This window comes from Somniosus microcephalus, chromosome 3 (genome assembly GCF_052327205.1).
Source record: "Somniosus microcephalus isolate GS21.2 chromosome 3, FLI_Smic_1.0, whole genome shotgun sequence".
Taxonomy (NCBI): Eukaryota; Metazoa; Chordata; class Chondrichthyes; order Squaliformes; family Somniosidae; genus Somniosus; species Somniosus microcephalus.
The window spans coordinates 163325174-163351250 of NC_140989.1; the positions used below are offsets into that span (position 1 = coordinate 163325174).

Consider the following 26077-nt stretch of genomic DNA (forward strand, 5'->3'; position numbering starts at 1 on the left):
TTCCACTGCCCTTTCAAGCAGTGCATTCCAGATCATAACTCGCTGCATAAAACAAATTCTCAGCTCCCCTCTGGTTCTTTTGCCAAATATCTTAAATCTATGTCATCTGGTTACTGACCCTCCTGCCAGTGGAAACTGTAATGTCCGAGTATAAATAATACACGGATTGCAGGAGAACAATAAAACAGGTATTTACTTGAACAGAGGGTAACTTAAGACTGAAATACAGAAGCCTGCTATGGCTTTATATACAGGGGTGGTCACTGCCGGTACTGCAGTATAGAATCAGTTCTTCTCTTAAAGGCACATACACAACAATTCCTCCCCTTTTTAGATAAACAGTACATAACATTCATTTAACAACTAAATAATAACGAATTACAATTACAATTTTCTCTGTACTATATACATCAACTGAAATAATCATTTATAAATTCAGTCTTTGAGGAGGCTTCCTGATCCTGACTGGATAGCGCCTTTCTCGAGTATCCTGTTCTTGTGGCGGAGTTGATTCTGGCTCATTGTCATTGGTTGGTTCGTCAGCTTCCAATACCACTGCTTCTGAGGTAGATGCAATTTGTACTTCGGGTTGATTACCAGGTGCACCTGCTCGTGGTATGGGTTTGGCTTGTTCCTGTGACTCTAGAATCTGGTCAGCATGGCGTCTCACGATGCTCTCTCCGACGTCCACTGTGTACATTAGTGGTCCCTGCTGTGTGCATATCGTTCCTGGCTGCCATTTTTCTGTTCGGTAGTCGTGGGCTAAGACTGGTTGCCCTATCTTGAAGCTCCTGGTTGGCTTCTCATTTATGTGCTGGAATTGCTTATCCTCAACATCTCGTCTTATGTTTGGTTTGAGCAAATCCAGGCGACATCTTCGCCTTCGGTTGAAGAACATTATGGCTGGAGCTTGGTTGGTGACTGCATGTGTCGCATTCCGGTAAGCAAACAAGAAATTATCCACCTTGTGTTGTGGTGGTATGTCGTCATTATGCATTGCCTTTATGGCCTTTTTAAAGGTCTGAACAAACCTCTCGGCCAATCCATTTGTGGCTGGATGATATGGGGCAGATGTGTAATGCTTCACCCCATTATTCCTCAGAAACCTCTGGAAATCCTCTGACACAAACTGTGGCCCATTGTCGGAGCAAATCTGTTCTGGCAAGCCATTCCTGGCGAAGATGGTCCGTAGGACTGCAATAGTTTTCTCCGTGGTGGTGGAGGACATTTTGATGACCCCTGGCCATTTCGAATGGGCGTCCACAGCGATTAGGAACATTGAGTCCATAAATGGACCAGCAAAATCAATGTGTACCCGTTGCCATGGAGATGAGGGCCACTCCCATGGATGTAGCGGGGCCTGTGGTGGAGCGTTTTGGACCTTCTGGCATCCTGTGCATCTCTTGGTCATATCCTCGATTTCTTTATCGATTCCCGGCCACCACACAAACGCCCTGGCTAGGCTCTTCATTTTTACCCCTCCCAGATGACCCTCGTGAAGCTCATTGAGCACTCTATCTCTCAACTTGGGTGGAATTACCACTCGGGATCCACGCATCAAGGTCCCCCGGCACACTGACAGCTGTTCTCTCCTTGGCGAGAATGCTGGCAACAGTGAGTCGCCATGTGCTGGCCATCCCTTCACCGCCAAATCATAGACCCGAGAGTGTGTCGGGTCATTTCAGGTTTCCTTCTCTATACTTGAGCTTGTAACAGGTAGACATTCGACTATGGTCGCATGGAATATCTCAACAGGGTCCACTGCAGGTGCTTCCTCTACCCTAGGCAATGGTAGGCGCGACAGCCCATCAGCGTTTCCATGCTGTTTCGTACCCTTGTACTCTATGTCGTACTGATGTGCCCCTAGAAAAAGTGACCATCTTTGCAGCCGTTGCGCCGTCATCACTGGAACGCCCTTCTTTGGGTTAAAAATGGAGACCAGGGGCTGATGATCAGTCAGTAGCGTGAATTTCTGCCTGTGCAGATAGTGATTGAACTTCTTCACCCCCCACACCAGGCTGAGGGCCTCCCTGTCAATCTGGGCGTAGTTACGCTCGGCTGAGGTTAACGAGCGCGACGCAAAGGCTATTGGCCTCTCTGAACCGTCAGGGAATTTGTGTGACAGCACCGCTCCGATGCCGTAGGGAGACGCATCACATGCTAACCGAATCGGTAGTGTTGGATTGTAGTGGGCCAATACTTCTTTTGAAGTGATTAGGCATTTACATTTCTGAAAGGCACGCTTACACTCATCACTCCATTTCTACGTTACTCCAGTTTGCAGTAGGGCATTCAGTGGGTGCAGAATTGTGGATAAATTCGGCAAGAACTTATGGTAGTAGTTCACCAACCCGAGGAACGACCTCAGTTGCAACACATTTTCCGGTGCTGGAGCCTTGACTACAGCCTCAATCTTGTCCGGCGACTTATGCAACCCTTCCTCATCAATCATGTGGCCACAATACGAGATTTGTCTCCTGAAGAACTCGCATTTGGGGCGGTTGGCTCGTAGCCCATATTCCTGCAATCTCGTGAGCACCTGTTCCAGGTTGGCAAGGTGTTCATTGTCATTTTCGCCGTAACCAGGATGTCGTCCAAATAACACTGGGTCCCCGGGATCCCTTGCAGGACTTGTTCCATTGCCCTCTACCACATGGCCGGGGCCGATGCTACCCCGAATACCAGTCGATTGTACTGGTAAAGGCCTTTGTGAGTGTTTATCGTGAGGTATTTCCTAGACGCTTCTTCCACCTCCATTTGTAGATACGCTTGGGCCAGATCAATCTTTGTAAAGCGTTTCCCTCCAGATAGTGAGGCGAAAATATCTTCTATCCGTGGAAGTGGATATTGTACTGTGTGCAGGACTGGGTTCACAGTTACCTTGAAGTCCCCACAGATGCGAACCACCTTCGGTTCCCCAGGCGTGCTGCTCAATTATTTCTTCATTACAGGAACGATGGGTGTGGCCCACTCGCTCCAGTCCACCTTGGACAGCACACCCGAACGCTCCAGACTCTCCAGCTCTGCTTCAACGGCCGGGCGGATCACGTAAGGTACCGGTCTGGCCTTAAAAAAATAAAAAAAAAAATAATAATTTGGGTTTGCGTTATCTTCGATTTTTATCGTTGCTGTTACTCCTTTTAGAGTCCCAAGTTCTTGTTGGAACACCTCTTTCGTGTCGGTTAGAATTTTTGACAGTCGTCCAGGTGTGACGTCATCATCCTTTTTATCAGTCACAGTTAGCGCCTGAATGGAATGCCAATCCAATTGTATTTTTCGGATCCATTCACGTCCCAATAATGGTGGTCCGCCATCTGGTGGTATATATAGATACAGTTTCTGTGTTTCCTTGCCGTTGTATTCAACTGGCACCTTTATTTTTCCTCTGGAGTAGACTTTTTGTCCCGTGTATGACTTCAATACAATGGACGTGTCTTTCAAAGGTATGTGTGAGAATAGTCGCTCATAGTCTCGTCGATTCATGACAGTTAGGGCTGATCCTGTGTCCAATTCCATCTTTACTGGGGACCCTGCTACCATGAGGGTGACCCAAATGGTTCGGTGATCCTCCTTTGCGATCACGTTGTGTAACTTTAGACAACTTAGTCTCCTGCTCCCGGAGTCCTTATCACTCTCCTGATCTTCCGAACTACTGTCTGTCAATTTCTTTTCTTTACTTGTACTTTTCCTTAGTTCTTGTAGTGTTGGTTTTCTTTCCCGACCTGCAGACTCTTGCTATATGTCCCATTTTCCCACATTGCCTGCATACTTTGTCCTTAACCCAGCAGTCCTTCTGATCATGGGTTGTTCTGCCGCAACGATAGCACTTTTCTGCTCCATACGCCATTTCGTTAGCACTGTATTCCTGTGGTTTCTGTTGTATTTCCGCAGCTCCCCGTGCGGCTGCTTCGTAGGGTACTGCCACGCTGAAAGCCTGTTCTAGCGTCAGGTCCTTTTCCGAAAGTAGTCGTTTCTGGGTTCCTTCACTCTGGAGCCCGCAGACAAACTTATCCCACAAGGTGTCTGCCAGTCCTGCTCTGAACTGGCAGTGCTTCGATAACTTGCGTAGTTCTGTAAGATAGTCAGCATTGCTCTCATCTTTGTGCTGGTTTCTTTTATGGAACTTGAATCTTTCTGCTATCAGCAGCGGTGTAGGGTTTAGGTGTTCCTGTAAGATATTAACAATCTCTTCAAAACTTTTCTCCATTGGTTTAGCTGGGGTAATTAAATTCCGCAATAGGCCGTACGTTCTCGCGCCCATCAAATTTAATAATACCGACGCCGCCTTTCCATCGGCCACCTCATTTGCCCTGCAGTACACTTCAATTCTTTCCACATACATGGTCCAGTCTTCTACCTCGTTGTCGAAAGCAGTGATACTGCCACTCTTCGGCATCTTGAGTGATTTAAAATGGCGCCTCCCGTGCTTTTTCTTCTTCCCCAATGGAATAAAATGGCGCCTCCCGCGCTTTTCCTTCTTCCCCAATGTAATAAAATGGCGCCTCCTGCGCTTTTCCTTCTTCCCCTTGCTGCCACGCTGCTTCTAGCGTTCTACAGGGTAATGGCGGCGACCCGCGGCTTCGGTGCGTATCACTTTCTTCCCCACGTTCTATCCTCTCCACGCTGCCATGTTCTTGAGCACCGACCATGCCCTGTGCGCTCCACCCTCTCTTCCTCCCGACAACGCTGCACGGCCCCTTTGCAGAGCCGCTCGATCGAGCCCGAGCCCGCCGCAGTCCGGAAGGGTCAGCGCACTACCTGCTACCAGCACGACTTGCTGGAACACCTCGACTGGGGAGCCAGGCCCAGCTCTCCACAGCCTCCCCTGCAACTCTCCGATGGATCCCTGGGCGGTTGCCCGCGGTCGACGCCCGCCGTTCTGACTTCGACCTCCAAGAAGCCTCTCTTCAGGGAAAAGATCCCCGTGAGGTGATGCAGTGCTGCAGGTGAGTTTGAACCTGCCCGTCGCCAGTGTAATGTCCGAGTATATAAGTAATACATGGATTGCAGGAGAACAATAAAACAGGTATTTACTTGAACAGAGGGTAACTTAAGACTGAAATACGGAAGCCTGCTATGGCTTTATATACAGGGGTGGTCACTGCCGGTACTGCAGTATAGAATCAGTTCTTCTCTTAAAGGCACATACACAACAGAAACCGTTTCTCCTCACTTACTTTATCAAAACCCCCATCATTGAGATGCTGTAATCCCTAGAATCCGATTTAAATGAAGATGGGTATAAAAGGGCTGAGAGTTTTGAACGTAGAATCGATGTTTAAATGTGTTGGTGTCCTTGAAAAGATTCGTTCTGTGCATCTCTTTACGAACATACGCAAAATGATGACGGGAAAAGACTCTCTTCATCTAGCCTGTCCCACACAATTGTGATACTTTGTGCATCACAATATGTAAGACTCCACACCCCACCCAAAACCATGTGATCTCCTGGGAAAGGCGAAACACCAGATTAAAACCCAGGCCAATTTGGAGGGGGAAAACGTCTGGGAAATTCCTCTCCGACCCCCTTAGGCGATCAAAACTAGTTCAGGCGATCACTCCTGGCCCTGGTAATTCTATACAGTGCCCACGGCGATCAAAACTAGTCCAGGCGATCACTCCTGGCCCTGGTAATTCTATACAGTGCCCACGGCGATCAAAACTAGTTCAGGTGATCACTCCTGGCCCTGGTAATTCTGTACAGTGTCCACGGCGATCAAAACTAGTTCAGGCGATCACTCCTGGTCCTGGTAATTCTGTACAGTGCCCACGGTGATCAAAACTAGTCCAGGCGATCACTCCTGGCCCTGGTAATTCTATACAGTGCCCACGGCGATCAAAACTAGTCCAGGCGATCACTCCTGGCCCTGGTAATTCTGTACAGTGCCCACGGTGATCAAAACTAGTTCAGGCGATCACTCCTGGTCCTGGTAATTCTGTACAGTGCCCACGGCGATCAAAACTAGTTCAGGCGATCACTCCTGGTCCTGGTAATTCTGTACAGTGCCCACGGTGATCAAAACTAGTCCAGGCGATCACTCCTGGCCCTGGTAATTCTATACAGTGCCCACGGCGATCAAAACTAGTCCAGGCGATCACTCCTGGCCCTGGTAATTCTATACAGTGCCCACGGCGATCAAAACTAGTCCAGGCGATCACTCCTGGCCCTGGTAATTCTGTACAGTGCCCACGGTGATCAAAACTAGTTCAGGCGATCACTCCTGGTCCTGGTAATTCTGTACAGTGCCCACGGCGATCAAAACTAGTTCAGGCGATCACTCCTGGCCCTGGTAATTCTGTACAGTGCCCACGGTGATCAAAACTAGTTCAGGCGATCACTCCTGGCCCTGGTAATTCTGTACAGTGCCCACGGTGATCAAAACTAGTTCAGGCGATCACTCCTGGTCCTGGTAATTCTGTACAGTGCCCACGGCGATCAAAACTAGTTCAGGCGATCACTCCTGGCCCTGGTAATTCTGTACAGTGCCCACGGTGATCAAAACTAGTTCAGGCGATCACTCCTGGCCCTGGTAATTCTGTACAGTGCCCACGGTGATCAAAACTAGTTCAGGCGATCACTCCTGGCCCTGGTAATTCTGTACAGTGCCCACGGTGATCAAAACTAGTTCAGGCGATCACTCCTGGTCCTGGTAATTCTGTACAGTGCCCACGGCGATCAAAACTAGTTCAGGCGATCACTCCTGGCCCTGGTAATTCTGTACAGTGCCCACGGTGATCAAAACTAGTTCAGGCGATCACTCCTGGCCCTGGTAATTCTGTACAGTGCCCACGGTGATCAAAACTAGTTCAGGCGATCACTCCTGGTCCTGGTAATTCTGTACAGTGCCCACGGCGATCAAAACTAGTTCAGGCGATCACTCCTGGCCCTGGTAATTCTGTACAGTGCCCACGGTGATCAAAACTAGTTCAGGCGATCACTCCTGGCCCTGGTAATTCTGTACAGTGCCCACGGTGATCAAAACTAGTTCAGGCGATCACTCCTGGTCCTGGTAATTCTGTACAGTGCCCACGGCGATCAAAACTAGTTCAGGCGATCACTCCTGGCCCTGGTAATTCTGTACAGTGCCCATGGCGATCAAAACTAGTTCAGGCGATCACTCCTGGCCCTGGTAATTCTGTACAGTGCCCACCTTTTGTACAAGGTGATCTCCGCCCCAGCCAGAAACCGGTCCAGCTCTCAAGGAGGGAAGGTGTGTATGCATTTAATGTGCTAAACTAAAATGAGCTTTCCCCTTTTTTAACAGTCTGTTCAGAAGAATGGCCAGATTTCAGGAATCCATGGGAAATCTGAAGACCAAGAGGCACTCAATGGAAAATCAGAGCAGCTAAATGGGCTCCAGGAGGAGGGCGTTCCCGGAGAAGGTGAGCAAGTTGGATTTTGTTTTTGGGTGAATGTGGGGGTGGGGATAGATATATCAATATAATAACTAGAAAATTGGAAATAGCTGGGTGGGGCAGTGGGTGAGACCTTTCACCTCTGGGTCCTGGGGTCATATCTAGCACAGATTGATTGGATGAAAGTCTCCTTGGTCTCCTGGCTGTGAAGGTCATGTGTGAAATGACTTGGGCTGTCTTGATCCAGTTCCCAGGTAGTATGGGCCCCACAACATAAAACTGGCACTAATTGGCAGTATCTAATATTGGATGTTGTTGGTGGGGGGAAATGCCATACAGATGCAGGAGGGGGCAATTTGAGGTTGGGTCTGAGGCACATTGTTGAGGCAGTGTAGAGGGAGCTCTCTATCTTACCTGTGCTGGACCTGCCCTGGGAGTGTTTGATGCTGACACTAGGTACCTGAAATGGGAAGACATCCATTCCCCGACACTAACATCTCTTTCTTGAGCATCGACAATTTAAAACAAAACTGTGATACTAAGATTTACAGAAAAAACTTTTAATACTGAACATCTACAATCTTCAAAAAACCTTGATCTCAGTATTCAGGAAACTGTCCTTACTCACTTTTCACTTTTAAAAAATTACCGAATATTTAGACTTCGCTGACTAAAGCCTAGCCATTTATTTGCCTGCTTTTCAGACAAGTCTACTCTTTCTTTTGTGTGTGTTTATTTTTGCTGGCAGCCTTGCATTTTAGTCTAGTGGTCATTGTCAAGTCTACAGTTTTGTGGTTCTCGCTTATCAGGCTGAATCATGGAATGTGACTCTCTCAGCACAGATTCAAATCCCATGTAATGAACTCACTATATCTTTACTGTTTTTCTGTCGTACTGAGACCGTGCGGAGCGGGCTCAAGGGGCCGTATGGCCGCCTCCTGCTCCTAATTCTCGCGTGCTAGTGATGATGGTCTCCTATTGTGTTGATCTCGTGCAGGAGGCTGTAGCCAGTAAGTAAACACATCGAGGCTGGCTGGGAAGGCTGTTAAGTGTTGGCGAATGCCAGCAAATTTACTTAACTGTTACAGCCAGCGAAACCAGCACCACAGCTTCAGTAGCTGTGGACCATTGGGCCCAGTAAGTGTGATATGAGGGCAGGTTTTGGGTGACTCTACCTTGCAATAGATTTCTTCAATTCTATTCAAGAGTGGACATGTGACAGACTGTTGTGATAAAGGTTTGTAATTATGTGCTCATTAGTCTTTTTTGTGCCTGCCTTGGCTCAGTGGGTAGCCCTCTCGCCTTCGAGTCAGAAGGTCGTGGGTTCAAGCCCCACTCCAGAGACTTGAGCACAAAATTTAGGCAGACACTCCCAGTGCAATACTGAGGGAGTGCTGCCGTCTTTCAGATGAGACATTAAACCGAGGCCCCATCTGCCCCCTAAGATGGATGTAAAAGATCCCGTGGCACTATTTGAAGAGCGGGGGATTGTCCTGGCCAATATTGATCCTTCAACCAACATCACTAAAACAGATTATCCAGTCATTATCTCATTGCTGTTTGTGGGAGCTTGCTGTGCACAAATTGGCTGCTGCATTTCCTACATTACAGCAGTGACTACATTTCAAAAGTACTGAATTGGCTGTAAAGCGCTTTGGAACTTTGAGGTCGTGAAAGGCGCTATATAAATGCAAGTTCTTTTTTTCCTGCATTATTTTTGACTGACTAAAGACATACTGAAACTTGTGTAATGCTCGTTCAGTATTTTATGTCTATTTAAGTAGCTGAATTGGAGCGTGCTCCTTTGTTAGGGCCTGTGGCAGAGATATTACCCATGCGTCCACATCAGTGAATGGTTAACAGCGAGAGTGACCTCCTGCAACATTCTCCACCCCCCCCCCCCCCCCCCCGGTCTTTATATTGCCGCTTTCCTCCACTGTGTCTCATAGACTCGTTGGAGGTGTAGTCTGCAGATCACCTAAATATGTAGGCAAATCTATGAAATGAGTAAAAGACAATAATAATGGGAGATTTCAACTACCCCAAAATAAACTGGCAAGAGGAGGTAAGGGAAAGAGGAATGGAGTTTTTAAACAGTGTTCAAGACAACTTTCTTACCTAATACGTAAGAAGCCTAACGAGAGAGGAATCGCTGCTGGACCTAGTAATGGGAAATGAACCAGAGCAGCTAAGAGAAGTGTAGAGGAACACCTAGGCAATAGCGATCACAACATAATAAGGTTTAAAATAATGATTGACAAAGGCACAAGTAAGACAAAGACCAAAGTAACAGATTGAAAAAAGCTAATTTTGAGGGGATGAGAATAGAACTAGGGAAGGTAAACTGGATCTTGACAGTAAAAGAAATAGAACCATGGGGAAATATTAAAAAAGCTTATCAATAGAGTTAAAAAGAAAAATATTCCACTAAAAATAAAGAACAAACAAACCAATAATGAAATGGATGAATAAAGAGATATGGTAAAATTGAAACTAAGAAAAAGGCATACATTAAGTACATAGATAATAAAGGAAAGGATGGCAAAAGAGATTACAAAGAAGTTAGGAAAGAAGTAAAGAAAAAAAATTAGGAACGCAAAGAGAAACTAGAAAATTAAATTGTTGAGGAATATAAAAAGAAATAAAGTATTCTACAGCCACAGAAACCCCCTCCCCCCCCCAAAAAAAAATCAGGATAGAGATCGGGCCACTGAAGGATGCACAAGATAAACTCACGGGTAATGACGGTGAAATGGCAGAAATGTTGTAGTTACTTTGCCTTAGTATTTAACAGGGTGGACATGACGTTAGAAGAAGTTATAATGACATTTAAGATAGAAAGGGGGAGATAATTGATAACCTAATCAAAATTAGAGAGGATAAAACTGGATAGATTGGATCTGTGCCTATTAGAACATAGGAACAGGAGTAGGGCATTTAGCCCCTCGAGCCTGTTCTACCGTTCAGTGAGATCAATGCTGATCTGCAACCTAACTCCATATACCCACCTTTGGCCCATACCCCTTTAATAACTTTGGTTCACAAAATCTCAGTCTCAGATTTAAAATTACAATTGAGCCAGCATCAATTGCTGTTTGCAGAAGAGAGTTCCAAGCTTCTACCACCCTTTGTGTGTAGAAGTGTTTCCTAATTTCACTCCTGAAAGGTCTGGCTCTAAATTTTAGACTATGCCCCCTAGTCCTAGACTCACCAACCAGTGGAAATAGTTAATCTCTATCTACCCTATCTGTTCCCCTTAATATCTTGAAAACTTTGATCAAATCACCCCATAATTCCAGGGAATACAACCCCAGTTTGTGTAATCTCTCCTTGTAATATAACCCTTGGAGTCCAGGTATCATTCCGGTAAACCTATGCTGCACTCCCTCCAAGGCCGATATATCCTTCCTAAAATGTGGTGCCCAGAACTGCTCATAGCACTCCAGGTGTGGTCTAACCAGGACTTTGTATAGATGAAGTATGACTTCTACTAAAAGTTAGGGAAGAGATAGCAGAGACACTATTGCATATATAGAAAAATTCATTGGAAAAGGGAATAGTGCCAGAGGACTGGCGGACAGCTAATGTGATTCCTATATTTAAAAAGGGAGATCGACCAGGTCCAGGGAACTATAGACAGTTAGCTTAGCGTCAGTGGTAGGAAAGATAATGGAATCTTTACTCAAAGATGTAATAGAAAAATATCTAGAATCTGAAAATATAATAGTCAACATGGATTTCAAAAGGGAAGGTAATGCTTGACCAACTTTATTGAATTCTTTGAAGAAATAACAGATAGACAAGGGTAATGCAGTAGATATAATATATTTGGATTTTCAGAAGGCCTTCGATAAGGTACCGCATTAGAGACTTATGACTAAGGTCAGAGCATGTGGAGTCAGGAGACAAGTAACAGAATGGATAGCAAGCTGGCTACTGAACAGAAAACAGTGAGTAGGGATTTAAAGGTGGTTACTCAGATTGGCAAAAGGTTGTTCACCACTAATATGAACGATTTGGGCTCTGAAATCCAAAGTACAATTTCAAAATTTGCAGATGACAGCAAATTGAGTGGTATAGATAATACTGAGGAAGACTAACCAAATACAAGACAACATTAATAAACTTGCAGAATGAGCGTGTAATTGGAAAATTAGTTCCAATATAGATAAGTGTGAGGTGGTGCATTTTGGTAGGAAGAATAAGGAGGCCACATACTCCTTGGAAAATAAGTGTCTAAATGGGGTAGAGGAGCAAAGGGATCTAGGGGTACAGATACACAAATCAGTAAAATTAGCGACTCAGGTTAACAAGGCCATTTTTTAAAAAAGCAAATAAAGCACTGGGGTTCATATCTAGAGGGATTGAATTGAAAATCGAGAAGTTATGTTAAACTTGTATCAAACCTTGGTTAGACCACACTTGAGTACTCTGCACAGTTCAAGTCTCCATATTATAAAAAAGGTAGAGGCACTGGAAAAGGTCCTAAAATGATTTACAAGGATGATACCAGAACACAGAGGTTATAACTATCAGGAAAGATTGAACAGGCTGGGGCTCTTTTCTCTAGAAAAGAGAAGGCTGAGGTGTGACCTGATGGAGGTTTTTAAGAAAGGGTTTGATAAGGTAGACATGGAGAAGATGTTTCCACTTGTGGGATAGACCAAAACTAGGGGCTATAAATATAGATAGTCACTAATAAATCCAATAGGGAATTCAGGAGAAACTTCTTTACCCAGGGAGTGGTTAGAATGTGGAACTCACTACCACAAGGAGTAGTGGAGGCGAATAGCATAGTTTCATTTCAGGGGAAGTTAGATAAACATGAGTGAGAAAGGAATAGCTGGATGTGTTCATAGAATCATAGAAACTTACAGCACAGAAGGAGGCCATTTGGCCCGTCGTGCCTGTGCTGGCTCTTTGAAAGAGCAGTCGTGCTCAGTCCCACACCCCCGCTTTTTGTCAGTAACCCTGTAAGTTCCTCATCTCAAGAACCCGTCCAACTCCCTTTAAAATTATTTATGGAATCGGCTTCCACCACCTTTTTCCGGTAGAAAGTTCCAGATCCCGACAACTGAGTGAAAACATTTCTCCTCCTCTCCCCTCTAGATCTTTTGCCAAGGATTTTAAATCTATGACCTTTGGTTATTGACCTACTCTCCAGAGGGAATAGTTTTCTCTATCTATTCTATCAAAATCTCTCCATCTTGAAAACCTCTATTAAGTCACCTGTTAACCTTCTCTGTCCCAAGGAGAACAGTCCTAACGTTTCCAACCTCTCCTCATAACTGAAGTCCATCATCCCTGGTAAACCTCCTCTGTACCCTTTCTAAGGCCTTTACATCTTCCCTGAAGTGTGGTGCCCAGAATTGTCCACAATACTCCAGCTGAGGCCTAATCAGTGATTTATAAAGTTCTAGCATGATCTCTTTGCTTTTATATTCTATTCCTCTATTTATAAACCCAAGTAACCCATATGTTTTTTTAACCACTTAACAACTTGCCTAAGGATATGTGTATATGGACACCAAGGTGTCTCCTCATCTACACTTTTTACATGTTGTTTGATCTAGATGAAGTAGGGAGGGAGGAAGCTCATGTGGAGCATGGACCTACTGGGCTGAATGGTCTGTTTCTGGGCTGCACGTTCTATGTAACTGGGGGTAAACTGAAGCCACTAATTCTGCACTTGGCCACAGCATGGGAGGATGGTGGGGTTTCCATACTGTGAATCAACCTACAGGAGAGCAGGGGCAAATGACTATGTTGGGTGTCCTCTTTCGCTTCAGTTAATGCATTCTGTGGGCCTCGATTCTTGGAAGCGAAGGTGTTTGTGTGTCTTCTGTGCTTGGTGTAGTAAAGGTGACAATTCCCTTGGGTGGCTCAGCTTCCTTGGTGAATCACAGATAATCTGACGGCCGATTGCCAAGTCCTGGGGTGATGGAGTTGTGCTTTCGGCTGCATGGAGATCGACTTGCGTTAGTGAGTAAAGTTGACAGCCGAAGCACCTGGCTGGCCAAGGAACATTAGAACAGGAGCAGGCCGGCCAAGGAACATTAGAAGCAGGCCATTCAGCACCTCGAGCCTGCTCCGCCATTCAATGAGATCATGGCTGATCTGTACCATAACCCCATTTACCCGCCTAGGTCCCATAACCCTTAATACCCTTGCCTAACAAAAATCTATCATTCTCAGTTTTGAAATTTTCAATTGACCCCCAGCCTCAACAGCTTTTTGGGGAAGAGAGTTCCAGATTTCCACTATCCTTTTTGTGTGAAGAAGTGCTTCCTGGCATCACCATGGAACAGCCTGGCTCTAATTTTAAGGTTATGCCCCCTTGTTCTGGAATCTCCCACCAGAGGAAATAGTTTCTATTTTGCCTATCAACTCCTTTTAATCATCTTAAAGACCTCAATTCGATCACTCCTTAATCTTTTAAACTCAAGGGAATACAAACCTAGTCTATGCAACCTGTCATCATCATTAACCCCTTTTAGCCCCGGTATCATTCTGGTGAATCTGCGCTGCTCCCCCTCCAAGGCCAATAGACACTCTTTGTTCCAGTCCTACTCGGGTCCCCTCCCTCACCTTTTTTCCGGTATATTGATGACTCTATCGGTGCCGTTTCCTGCTCTCGCCCTGAACTAGACAATTTCATTCACTGCCTCCAATTTCCACCCTTCCCTCACCTTCACATGGTCCATCGCCGACTCTTCCCTTCCCTTCCTCGACTTCTCCGTCTCCATCTCTGGGGATAGGTTATTGACCAACATTCACTACAAGCCCACTGACTCCCACAGCTACCTGGACTACACTTCCTCCCACCCCGCCTCCTGTAAAGACTCTATTCCATTCTCCCAGTTTCTCCGTCTCCGCCGCATCTGCTCCGACGATGCCACCTTCCACACCAGTGCTTCTGACATGTCTTCCTTTTTCCTCCACCGAGGATTCCCCTCTACCGTGGTTGACACGGCCCTCGACCGTGTCCGTTCTATCTCCCGCACTTCTGCCCTCACCCCTGCCCCTCCCTCCCGGAACCACGATAGGGTTCCCCTTGTCCTCACCTTTCACCCCACCAGCCTCCACATTCAACGGATCATCCTCTTGCCATTTCCGCCACCTCCAAAGTGATCCCACCACCAAACGCATCTTCCCCTCCCCTCCCCTTTCAGCATTCCGTAGGGACCGCTCCCTCCGAGACACCCTAGTCCACTTCTATCTCACCCCCAGCACCCCTTCCCCTTCGCCTGGCACCTTCCCGTGCAAGCGCAGGGGATGCAACATCTGCCCTTATACCTCCCCCCTTCCCACTGTCCAGGGCCCCAAACACCCCTTCCAGGTGAAATGGCAATTTACTTGTTGTACTTGCAATCTAGTATACTGTATTCGCTGCTCACGATGTGGTCTCCTCTGCATTGGGGAGACCAAACGCAGATTGGGTGACCGCTTTGCAGAACACCTCCGTTCAGTCCGTAAGGGTGACCCCGAGCTTCTGGTCGCCGGTCATTTTAATTCACCGCCCCATTCCCACTCGGACCTCACCGTCCTCGGCCTCTTGCATTGTTCCACGGAAGCTCAACGTAAACTCGAGGAACAGCACCTCATCTTCCGATTAGGCACTTTACAGCCTTCCGGATTCAATATCGAGTTCAACAATTTCAGATCATAACCTCAGTCCGCATTACATTTTTACTTATTTTTTATCCCCACCTTTGTTTTGGCCCTTCTCTCTTTTTCCCCCCCCCCCCCCTTTTTTTTCTCTCTCCCACATGGCAGCTGTCTCTCATTCTGCCAGCACACTTCACACCTAATCTAGAGCCGTCTTTTGTCTCCACTAGTCCTATCACCATCTCGTCTCATTTTGAATACCTCTTAATGTCGTCTCTTTGTTCTCTCCCAGCCTGGCGCCTCAGTCTATTTCATTTCCTGTGCCTTTCCAGTCTTGACAAAGAGTTTGACTCGAAACGTTGACTCTATTTTCTCTCCACGGATGTTGCCTGGCCTGCTGAGTTTTTCCAGCATTTTCTGTTATTTCGGCTTTCCAGCATCCGCAGTATTTTGCAATCGTCCCAATATATCCTTCTTGAGGTGCGATGCCCAGAAAAAATGCAGTAGCTGACCTCTGAGCCGACCTTCAACCAGTTCTACAGCTTCGGCTTTCCTGAGGGCTCTCTACGTTTATCCAGTGAGTAGCTGAGGCAATGTCAGCCAGTGAAGTGGAGGGTTCAATACCCGGTTGGGGCTGAGCGGGAGGGTAGGCACTTTATGTGGTCTCTGTACCCTTTGATGGGGAATAGGAAAGATTAAGCCATGGACCCTGCTGTTTGGAGTGGGTGGCGCTCACATGCAAAATAGAGACTAGGGTAAGGAAAAGGGATGTGGGGGTTAGTCGTGTGGATCTGTTGCTTCCAGGAGGGAAGAAAATTACCGATAAAACGTGAGAAATATTTTGAGACCGTTTTGACTATGTAACTGGCCCACTTCAGTTCTCTGTGCAATTATTGTCTCGAGAGCAAAATTCTAGGAATTCTCTTTTCTGGGAAGTGCCCGGTGGGAAAGGCTAAGTTTTGCTCTGTGTACGTAGACTTTGAACAGCTGGTGTCTTGTGATTGGGCTGGTCACCTTGGGAAGATCCCCAAACAGATCACGTGACCAGCTGTCACTTTTTTCTTTTCCCCTCCCTCTCTGCCTGCCAAAGATGCAGGAATGTGGTTTGAATCCCCCCTGAGATTTCTCTCTCATTAGAGCAGTCTGCCAGTCGACAGCTGGGAGGGGAGGGGGAAGCATATCTATCGCACTGCAGGAGGCTGTTGAAATGTGCATTCAGTTTGCCTCCCTTCTGAATCCAGGCTGGGGATGGTGAGGGAACACGAATGAATTGGTTTTTAATTAACTGGATTAGATAACGTTATCCTGAGTGCTCAGCAGTCCGCTGTGCTCTCTCGCATAAGTCTCCGTGATATAAAGCGTGTTTTCTTTCACACTTGGAACAGTAAAACACTGGAGAATGCCAGGTGCTATAGCAGCCGCAGGTATGGTCACTTGTAAACCCAGCTGTGTTTTTTTTAACTCTTAGTTCCTTTAACATTTGTGTGTCTTTGTCGGGCTGTATTCTCTCTGGCATTGTTCTGGGAAGGTTCAATGGGGAGGGTGTGGCTAGGTCGTTTGCTTGGGTTTTGTTAGACTCACACTGCTCCTTTGTGATAAGTTGCTAGCAGTGATTTGTTCATTCCAGAGCCTGAATAAAATATAAACTTGAGGTGAAATAATGCAGCATTGTAAATGTTGCAAAGGACGATTGAATTGAGAGATTTTAAACTGCAATTGTTGGGATATTGGGAATACAACCTGAAAAAACACCAGTCACTCCAGATGAAGTTGGTGTTTTAAGTTGTAATCCTTAAGAACAGGTCAGTTTAATGTGTTAAATTTGATGAATTTATTACACTACCAGTTGGGTCATCATCCCTACTGGGTTGTCCTGGAGTCTCCAGGAATTAATTAATCTCTTGGACGCTGCTGTGAGCAACACCCGGGAGAAAAATCATAGGGGCATTTAAAAAATGGTGAGTTTCTTTTTTCATTTTCTTTGAGCCTTTCCGTTTGAGTTGTAAAAATATTTTGGGGGGGTGGCGGGTGGAATAAAGGCTGTTTGACCATCTAGAATCATTCAATCTTGTAACGAAGGGAAGGCGGGGGAGCCACGAGGATGGGCATGTTGGGTAACCAATGGCGGGAGGGGCTCGCTTGCTCGCTCCCTCCCTCCCTCTTTCCTTCACTCACTCCCTCCTTCCCACCCCACCACCTTTCTCCCCTTCCTCAAGAATTAAAAAAAAACATTGTGCCATTTCTGGGCCAAGTGATGACTGACCGTTAGTTTGTAGTAAGATGGCGTGCTATAACTCCTCACAAACCTCAGTAACACTGATTGTTTAAAAAAAAATGATTTAGTGCAGAACTAAATATCCAGCAGTGAGGAGCTACTGAACGTGACTGGGTTCAAGTTGGAAAATAGATTGGGTCTAACCATTCGGGCCTTTTAAACCGTTCGAGGAATGGAAGCTGATGGAGAAGATCTAACGCTATCTCTGAGTTTGAAAGCTCCGAGCCCTACAGGAGAGCAGGACAATGTGCTCGGGGTGGAGTGAATGCCTGAAACCTGCAAGTGTCTGTCATTTCAACAGAATGCAGCCTTGGGTGGAGTGTGGAATCTGCAGCTGTCACTGATGTTTGCTCAAAGATTTTTCTACCAGTTCAGTGATTAATTGCAGCTGCCTTGACTTTGTGTAATCCATATAATCGATACCTTGCTGCAAAAATCCCTTGCAACATAATGAAAGTTGGGTCGATTGTGTTTTTAAACAAAATCCTACATTGGTAGCTGCTGAATTTTTTTTTTGTCGTCATTGAATTGGAACTCTGCTCACACCTTGAGCTGAAGATTGCAGTTTGATCTAGCTCTGATATGATCCAATATATCCAACAGTTGACTTCTAACAGAAGCCCCTCCAGCCTGTTCCGCCAAGGTTGTATATAATACAGGCAGTCCAGATCTACACTTGTAGGACTGGGGGAAGCAGAGACCATGTCAACATTTAAGAATAGGTTAGATAGGTGGTTGAAGGAAAGGGGAATAAAGAGATATGGGAACAGGACGGGATTAAGATACTGATCATAGAATAGTACAGCACAGAAGGAGGCCATTTGGCCCATCAAGTCTGCACCAGCTCTTTCGAAGAGCATTCCAGTTAGCCCCACTCCCCTGTTCTTTCCCCATATCCCTGCAATTTTTTCTCCTTCAAGTATTTCAAGAAAATTCTCCTGAACACACTTCATAGTGTCAGATGTGGCTCAGTGGGTAGCACCCTTGCCTCTGAATCAGAAGGTTGTGGGTTCAAGTCCCACTCCAGCAACTTGAGCGCAAAAATCTAGGCTGACACTCCAGTGCAGTGCTGAGGGAGTGCTTCACTGTTGGAGGTGCCATCTTTTGGATGAGATGTTAAACCGAGGCCCCGTCTGCCCCCTCAGGTGGATGTAAAAGATCCCATGGCACAATTCGAAGAGGAGCAGGGGAGTTATCTCCGGTGCCCTGGCCAATATTTATCCCTCAATCAACATAACAAAAACAGTTTATCTTGTCATTATCACATTGCTGTTTGTGGGACCTTACTGTGTGCAAATAGGCTGCTGTGTTTCCCACATTACAACAGTGACTACACTCCAAAAGTACTTAATTGACTGTAAAGCGCTTTGAGACGTCCGGTGGTCGTGAAAGGCACTATATAAATGTAAGTGTCTCTAAGTCTCGCTCTCAGTTGTCTTGCTAATAAATTCTTCTTCTTCCCCTTCTCTGCCCTTAACACAATCACTGCCCCTTTCAATATTGGGGTAGATATAGTCTCCCATTATCACTACTCTATAGTTTTTGCACCTCTCGGTAATCTGGGATAAATCTGCTGCTCTATTTCCTTCCCACTATTTAGTGTCATAAAATACACCAAGTAGCGTAATAGCTCCTTTTATTGTTTCTCAACTTCAACCAAATAGATTCTGTCTGGATCCCTCAGGGACATTCTTTCTAGCATGTGGAGGACAAACATTGAGTTGGACTGAAAGGCCCACTTCTGTGTTGTGATGTTCATGGCATTCTACTTGAAGCGGTTGCTTTTTTATCAGCACCTGGTGCTGCAGAATTCACCCTAATCGTATTGGACAGGTTGAAGATCAGCTGCACATTCCACACACTCCACTAATGACGGACACTTGCAGGTTTCAGGCATGTTCAACTCAGGGAAAAAAGTGTGTATTTATAGAGGGTGGATTGAAGTGTTTTGCAGGCAAATGTAGCAGCTAATTTGCATGCAGTGAGTTACCACAGAGCAAATCAATGAATGACCCGTTGATCTGTTTGTGATGTTGGTTGTGGGATAAATATTGAGCACAACACTGGGGAGAACTCCCCTGCTATTCTTGAATGGTGCCATGGGATCTTTTATGTCCATCTGAGAGGGCAGACAGGGCATTGATTTAACGTCTCCTCTGAAAGACGGCACCTCCGACAGTGCAGCACTCCCTCAGCACTGCACTGGAGTGTCAGCCTTGATTATGTGCTCAAGTCTCTGGAGTGGGATTTGAAACCTACAACCTTTTGACTTGGAGAGTGCTACCACTGAGCCAAGGTTTACGCTGACCAGGATGTCTTATTTGGTTCTCCCCGGTGTCCTAAAACAGATCATCGGGTCATTATCACATTGCTGTTTGTGGGACCTTGCTATGTGCAAATTGGCTGCTGAGATTCCTACCTTAACAGTGACTACACTTCAGAAGTACTTCATTGGCTGTAAAACGCTTTGGGATGTCCTGAGGTCGTGAAAGGTGCTTTATAAATGCAAGTTCTTTCTTCCTCCAGTGCATGCTGGCTGGAAAGATAGTTTGAAACCAGTCCTTCATTTTATACAATATACAGTTCCTAGCAGCCAGAGAGGACAAAACTGATGTCTAAAGTCAGAGTATTTGGAGAGCTGTGCACAGATCCTGGACCTCCTTGCATTGCCCATCCTTGTTTACTTCAGTTGTTGGTGCCATTAATTCTATATCGAGGTCCGTTGGCAAGTCGTCCATTCATTTCTGACTTCTTTTGCCTTTTTTCTGACTTTCTCTCCTCCTGTTGTACTCTGTAATAATCTGGATTGCCCGTTGTGATCATCTGCTCTATGGAAGCTGAGGTAATGTCTAATATCTCTGCCAATCTCTCACTCATCATTACAGACTTGACTCCCTCATCTCTCAGTGGCCCTATCCCAGTCTTGCAGCCTCTTGCCTTCAGAAAACATTTATCAGGCCCTTTTTTTTTCCTTTATTGAACTATTTCTGTCTCCAGTTTAAATACTTCCCATTGCTGATCTATGGTTTTTGTTTTCCAAATTTCCCCTCCATTTAATCAGCTTGACGTCAGATTGCTGAGTTGGTTTAGGTGCTGCTGTAAATCAGTGAGGCTGACTGAGCAACAATTTGGGATTTGTCTTGTGGTTAAGGCCACTGATTTACAATGAATAAATAAGTTAAATTCCATTTCTATTGCGTGGGGTTTTTGGGATTGAAATCTCCAATTTTGTCCATAAATCCATGAATTGGGTTTAAAAGTTTGCGTCATGCTTTAACCTCCTGACTTTGTGCCCTGTGCATATCATTGCTGAATTATGACCGAGTTAAGAAGCCACTCCTCAGAGTGTAAACACAATCAAGATATCTTGTACTTGTCCAATTGGCATAAGATTGTGTTTTGTAATGACTAGTTTGCTAGCTAAGCATTTGTTGAGGAGAAAATTCCGTTGCTATTCCTCTTGTGAATGCCATTATGACAATTTATTCCCGCTCTCCTTGAAACTGTTCATGACCTTTTTAGCTTGGTTGCTGTAGATCTCTTCATTATATTACTGGTCATTAGTTCTTGGGCACTGAGTGTAGCAAAGTGATTGCCCTGTGGCGGCACTTGCTTAGGTGACCATTTATGCCTTTTAATAGGCTTAATGACTGTGACACAGTTAAACTATCTCTCCTCGTCCTTCTCAACCTGTCTGAAGCCTTTGACACGTTGACCACTCCATCCTCCTCCAATGCCTCTCCACCATCGTCCAGCTGGATGGGACTGCACTCGCCTGGTTCCATTCTTATCTATCTAATTGTAGCCAGAAAATCACCTGCAATGGATTCTCTTCCTGCACCCGCATAGTTACCTCTGGGGTCCCCCAAGGATCTATCCTTGGCCTCCTCCTAGTTCTCATCTATATGCTGCCCCTTGGCGACGTAATCCGAAAACTCGGTGTCAATTTCCACATGTACACTGATGACACCTGGTTCTCGATCCCTCCACGGTCTCTAAATTGTCAGACTGCTTATTTGACATCCAATACTGGCTGAGCAGAAATTTTCTCCAATTAAATATTGGAAAGACCGAAGCCATTGTCTTTGGTCCCCGCCACAAACTCCATTTTCTAGCCACTGACTCCAACCCTCTCCCCAGCATCTGTCTGAGGTTGAACCAGACGGTTCGCAACCTTGATGTCCTATTTGACCCTGAAATGAGCTTCTGACCACAGATCCGCAGCATAACTAAGACCACCTAGTTCCACCTCCATAACATCGCCCATCTCCTCCCCTGCCTCAACTCATCTGCTGAAACCCTCATCCATGCCTTTGTTACCTCTAGACTTGACTATTCCAACACACTCCTGGCTGGCCCCCACATTCTACCCTACGTAAACTTGAGGTGATCCAAAACTCGGCTGCCCATGTCCTAACTCTCATCAAGTCCCATTCACCCATCACCCCTGTGCTCGCTGACCTCCATTGGCTCCCAGTTAAGCAACGCCTCGATTTCAAAATTCTCATCCTTGTTTTCAAATCCCTCTGTGGCCTCGCCCCTCCCTATCTTTGTAATCTCCCCCAGCCCCACAACCCCCCCCCCCCCCCCCCCGCCAAGATATCTGCACTTCTCAACCATCGGTGGCCGTGCCTTCAGCTGCCTAGGCCCTAAGCTCTGGAACTCCCTCCCTAAACCTCTCCGCCTCTCTACCTCTCTCTCCTCCTTTTAAGACGCTCCTTAAAACCTACCTCTTGACCAAGCTTTTGGTCTCCTGTCCTAATTTTTTCTTATGTGGCTCGGCATTAAATTTTTGTCTTATAACACTTCTGTGAAGTGCCTTGGGATGTTTTACTATAAAGGCGTTATATAAATATGTTGTATATGGGTGGTAAAACCCACACCAGTAATTGTACGGCTCTTCAGTTGGCTAGCCATGGATACTGAAAATGTATCCTATCCCATCTTCTGTCTGATGTCCTTCAGGCAGTCTGGTTTCATTCAGTGCATGTTGTGCTGGGCCCATTCTTTTAATTATTTGCTCAGGAGGGGAGGTTTAAAAAATAAATAAATAAATAAATAAATAAATAAAAAAATTCTCTGGATGTGAGCATCAGTGGCAAGGCTGGCCTTTCTTGCCCTAAGAAGATAGTGGTGGGCTTTTCTTTGTAGGGATTTGATGCAACAGAATGGCTTGCTCGGCCACTTCAGAGGGAAGTTAAGAGTCAACTTCCTTGGTGAGGGACTGGAGTCCCATATAGGCCAGACTGGGTGAGGACAGCAAGTTTCCTTCCCTAAAAAAAATTCGTGAGCCAGTTGGGTGTTTAGGACAATCCGACAGCTTCATGGTGACTTTTACTGATGCCAGCTTTTTACTTTGATTTTTTCTTGACTGTCCCGATGTGTTTTGGTACTCACTAATGCAGCGCTCGAATATTTACTCTCGTTGCCAAGCTACCAGCTGCGCTATGCTGGTTTCATTAGTTGAAGTTGTTAATATTTGGGGTGATTCCTCACACATGCAGGCTGCTGCCTCCTTTGTCCAGTACCGAATAACAAACTCTGAGACAGGTTTGCAGCTTATTGTTGTCACGATGCCGTTGGTGTAGGACTTGGCTCCTTTGATCATCCACTGTGTGAAATGTCTGCACTGAGCCATCTCCACACTCTCCTCTCCGGACAGCTGGTGATGGTGACCATCTAGGTGCAGTCACTGGATGTCTCGGAGCACTATTGCACCTCCTGGTATGACCAGCACCACGTTGGCTGTGAGGAGGATGCCGAGAAACTCAGTATGATTTGGACAGGTTGGGTGATTGGGCAGATGCATGGCAGATGCAGTATAACGTGGATAAATACGAGGTTATCCATTTTGGTGGCAAAAACAGAAAGGCAGATTATCTGAATGGCAATAGATTGGGAGAAGGGGAAGTGCAACGAGACCTGGGTGTTCTTGTGCATCAGTCGCTGAAGGTAAGCATGCAGATGCAGCAGGCGGTTAAGAAGGCAAATGGTATGTTGGCCTTCATAGCGAGAGGATTCGAGTACAGGAACAAGGATATCTTGCTGCGGTTGTACAGAGCCTTGGTGAGACCACACCTTGAGTATTGTGTGCAGTTTTGGTCGCCTTATCTGAGGAAGGATGTTCTTGCCATGGAGGGAGTGCAGCAAAGATTCACCAGACTGATACCTGGGATGGCAAGAATGATGTATGAGGAGAGATTGGGTTGATTGGGCTTATATTCGCTAGAGTTTAGAAGAATGAGAGGGGATCTCATTGAAACTTATAAAATTCTAACAGGACTAGACAGACTAGATGCAGGAAGGATGTTCCCGATGGCGGGGGAGTCCAGAACCAGGGGTCACAGTCTAAAGATAAGGGGTAAGCCATTTAGGACAGAGATGAGGAGGAATTTCTTCACCCAGAGAGTGGTGAACCTGTGGAATTCTCTACCACAAGAGGCAGTTGAGGCCAATTCATTCATTAAATATATTCAAGAAGGAGTTAGATATATTTCTTAAGGCTAAAGGAATCAAGGGATATGGGGAGAAAGCAGGGACAGGGTACTGAATTTGGATGATCAGCCTTGATCTCATTAAATGGCGGAGCAGGCTCGAGGGGCCAAATGGCCTACTCCTCCTATCTTCTATGTTTCTATTCTCTCCATCCTTGGCATCCTATGTGCTTGGTGCTGGTCCATTGCAGCCACTGGGCTGCTGGTCTCTTCTACCACAAGACCATGAATAATTATAGATGAGGCAGGCTATTTGTTCCATCTTGATTTATCAGTCCAAAGAAATCCTCTCCCATTGTAGCATCCATCTCATTGTTTAAGTGACTCCAGAGTTTTGCCTCCCATACTCTATCTGGGAGTTTATTCCACATATTTTATTTACGTGGAGATTTACCAGAATGGTACCAGGGATGAGGGACTTCAGTTATGTGGCGAGACTAGAGAAGCTGGGACTATTCTCCTTTTAGAGCAGAGAAGGTTAAAAGGAGATGTAATAGAGGTGTTCAAAATCATGAGGGGGTTTTGATAGAGTACATGGGGGAAGAAACTGTTTCCACTGGCAGGAGAGTTGGTAACCAGAGGACACAGATTCAAGATAATTACCAAAAATTCCAGGATGGAAATTGGAATTTCTTTTATGCAGCGAGTTATGATCTGGATTGCACTGCCTGAAAAGGTGGTGGAAGCAGATTCAATAGTCCCTTTCAAAAGGAAATTAGATATATACTTGAAAATAAAAAATTGCAGGGTTATCGGGGAAAAGTGGGGGAGCGGGACTAATTGGGTAGCTCTTTCAAAGAGCCAGAACAGACACGATGGACTGAATGGGCTCCTCTGTGCTGTATGATTCTATGTTGATCACCCTCTTTTGTGTGAAGAAGAATTTTCTGATATTAGTCCTAAAATGTCCTTTTTTACTAGTTTGAACCTGTGTCCCCTTATTCTATTCCCGCAGTTTAATAACTTTTTCTATACCTTAAGCATCTTGTATCCTTCTATAAGATCATCTCAGTCATTTCTTTTCCAGGCTGAAAAGCTTAAGTCTCTCCAGTCTTTCCTCATAACTCAGAACCCTGACACTAGGGGATCAGCCTCGTGGCTCTTCTGTGCACTGCTCCTAATGGTTGAATGTCTCTTGGTTCTTGGCAATTAGACCTTCATGCAGTGCTCAAGATGCTGTCTTGCCAGAGCAATATAGTTTGATCAGTACCTCCTCTGACTTGTATTCTATTGTTTTGATTCTTGTAGTTCAACACCCTATTGATTTTGTTGTTTGCTGCTCTGCATTGGTTGGACATGTTCAGCATTGAGCTTACTAAGACTCTCAGATGGCTTTTTATGCAGTGCTCTAGCAGTCACTGATTGTTGCAGCTCCCAGCTGCCCTCAATTGGTTTAGTCCATCAGCAGAGGACGGTTGCTCACCAACTGGTTGGTTGTTCACCAACGTTTGGAGCCACAGAGGGCAAGAGGTACCTTCCAATGACCAAAGCAGTTGGGTCACTGTGATATCCGAGTATGATTCCACTCTCTGATTTCACAGATCTTTCTCTGGTGCTGAGCAGATACATCAATGTCCCAGAGAGTGACTTCTCTCCTCATTTACCTGCACTTTTTGGATGCTTATTGTGTACATTTTGTTCCATCTGTAAAGGGTTAAGTGTTAGCTTTTTCTGAGTGTGTGTTCACGCATCTTTCTCGAGGCAGGGAGGGGAAAATCATCTTTGATTATAGGTACCAAGGGGCCTATGGAACCTGTTGAAGGCACTGGCTTTTTACTATAAACCACTTTGTTCTGTGATCAGTTAAACTTGGTGCTTGATTTATGTTATCCAGCCATTTTGAAGACCTGTATTGTCTTTTCACTTTCTCTTTCTCCAACCCACACTTTTTTTTCAACGATAAGATGCAGCTCAGTGAGCCTCCTCTCCAAACGTGCTATTAATCGACCTGGTCAATCTTTGCTGACCTTGCTTCCTCTCACCCATCACTAACAAGGAAAGCAAGGCACTCAAAATTGCGTGTAAATATTCCACTGTTGCTTTAAAAAATTGCTTGACTATCATGCTGTTTTCAGGATGTGATGCCAAAGATCTGAGCGATTTGTTCATAATGAGGAACCTCCCACAGATTCTATTGATCTGGGATCATTTTGCTCTTTTGCTGTAATATTGTCAGTCCCATGCACTTAGCCTGAGCTCTTGTCAAAAGTCACCTTGATTAACCAACACCCCAAGTTCTCTAATCGTTCAATGTCGCCATCTACTGTTGCAGAGTGCCTGTTTCTCGAGAGATAGTGATCTGCCCAAATTAAAACCTGCAGCACCTCCGGAGAAAGGGAATGAT

General features: G+C 45.6%; 2 protein-coding genes across 3 annotated transcripts in view; one reads left to right on the plus strand and one right to left on the minus strand.

Annotated features, from left to right (window-relative positions):
• mthfd1l (methylenetetrahydrofolate dehydrogenase (NADP+ dependent) 1 like) overlaps positions 1-26077 on the minus strand; it is a 725847-nt gene that overhangs the window by 327385 nt on the left and 372385 nt on the right. The window lies entirely within an intron of this gene.
• Positions 16123-26077, plus strand: part of LOC147121514 (uncharacterized) — a 48407-nt gene continuing 38452 nt past the window's right edge. The window contains exon 1 of the mRNA XM_085981832.1: positions 16123-16388. Coding sequence (XP_085837958.1) covers positions 16364-16388 — 25 coding nt within the window. The 5' untranslated portion in view covers positions 16123-16363. The remainder of the gene's footprint in view (positions 16389-26077) is intronic.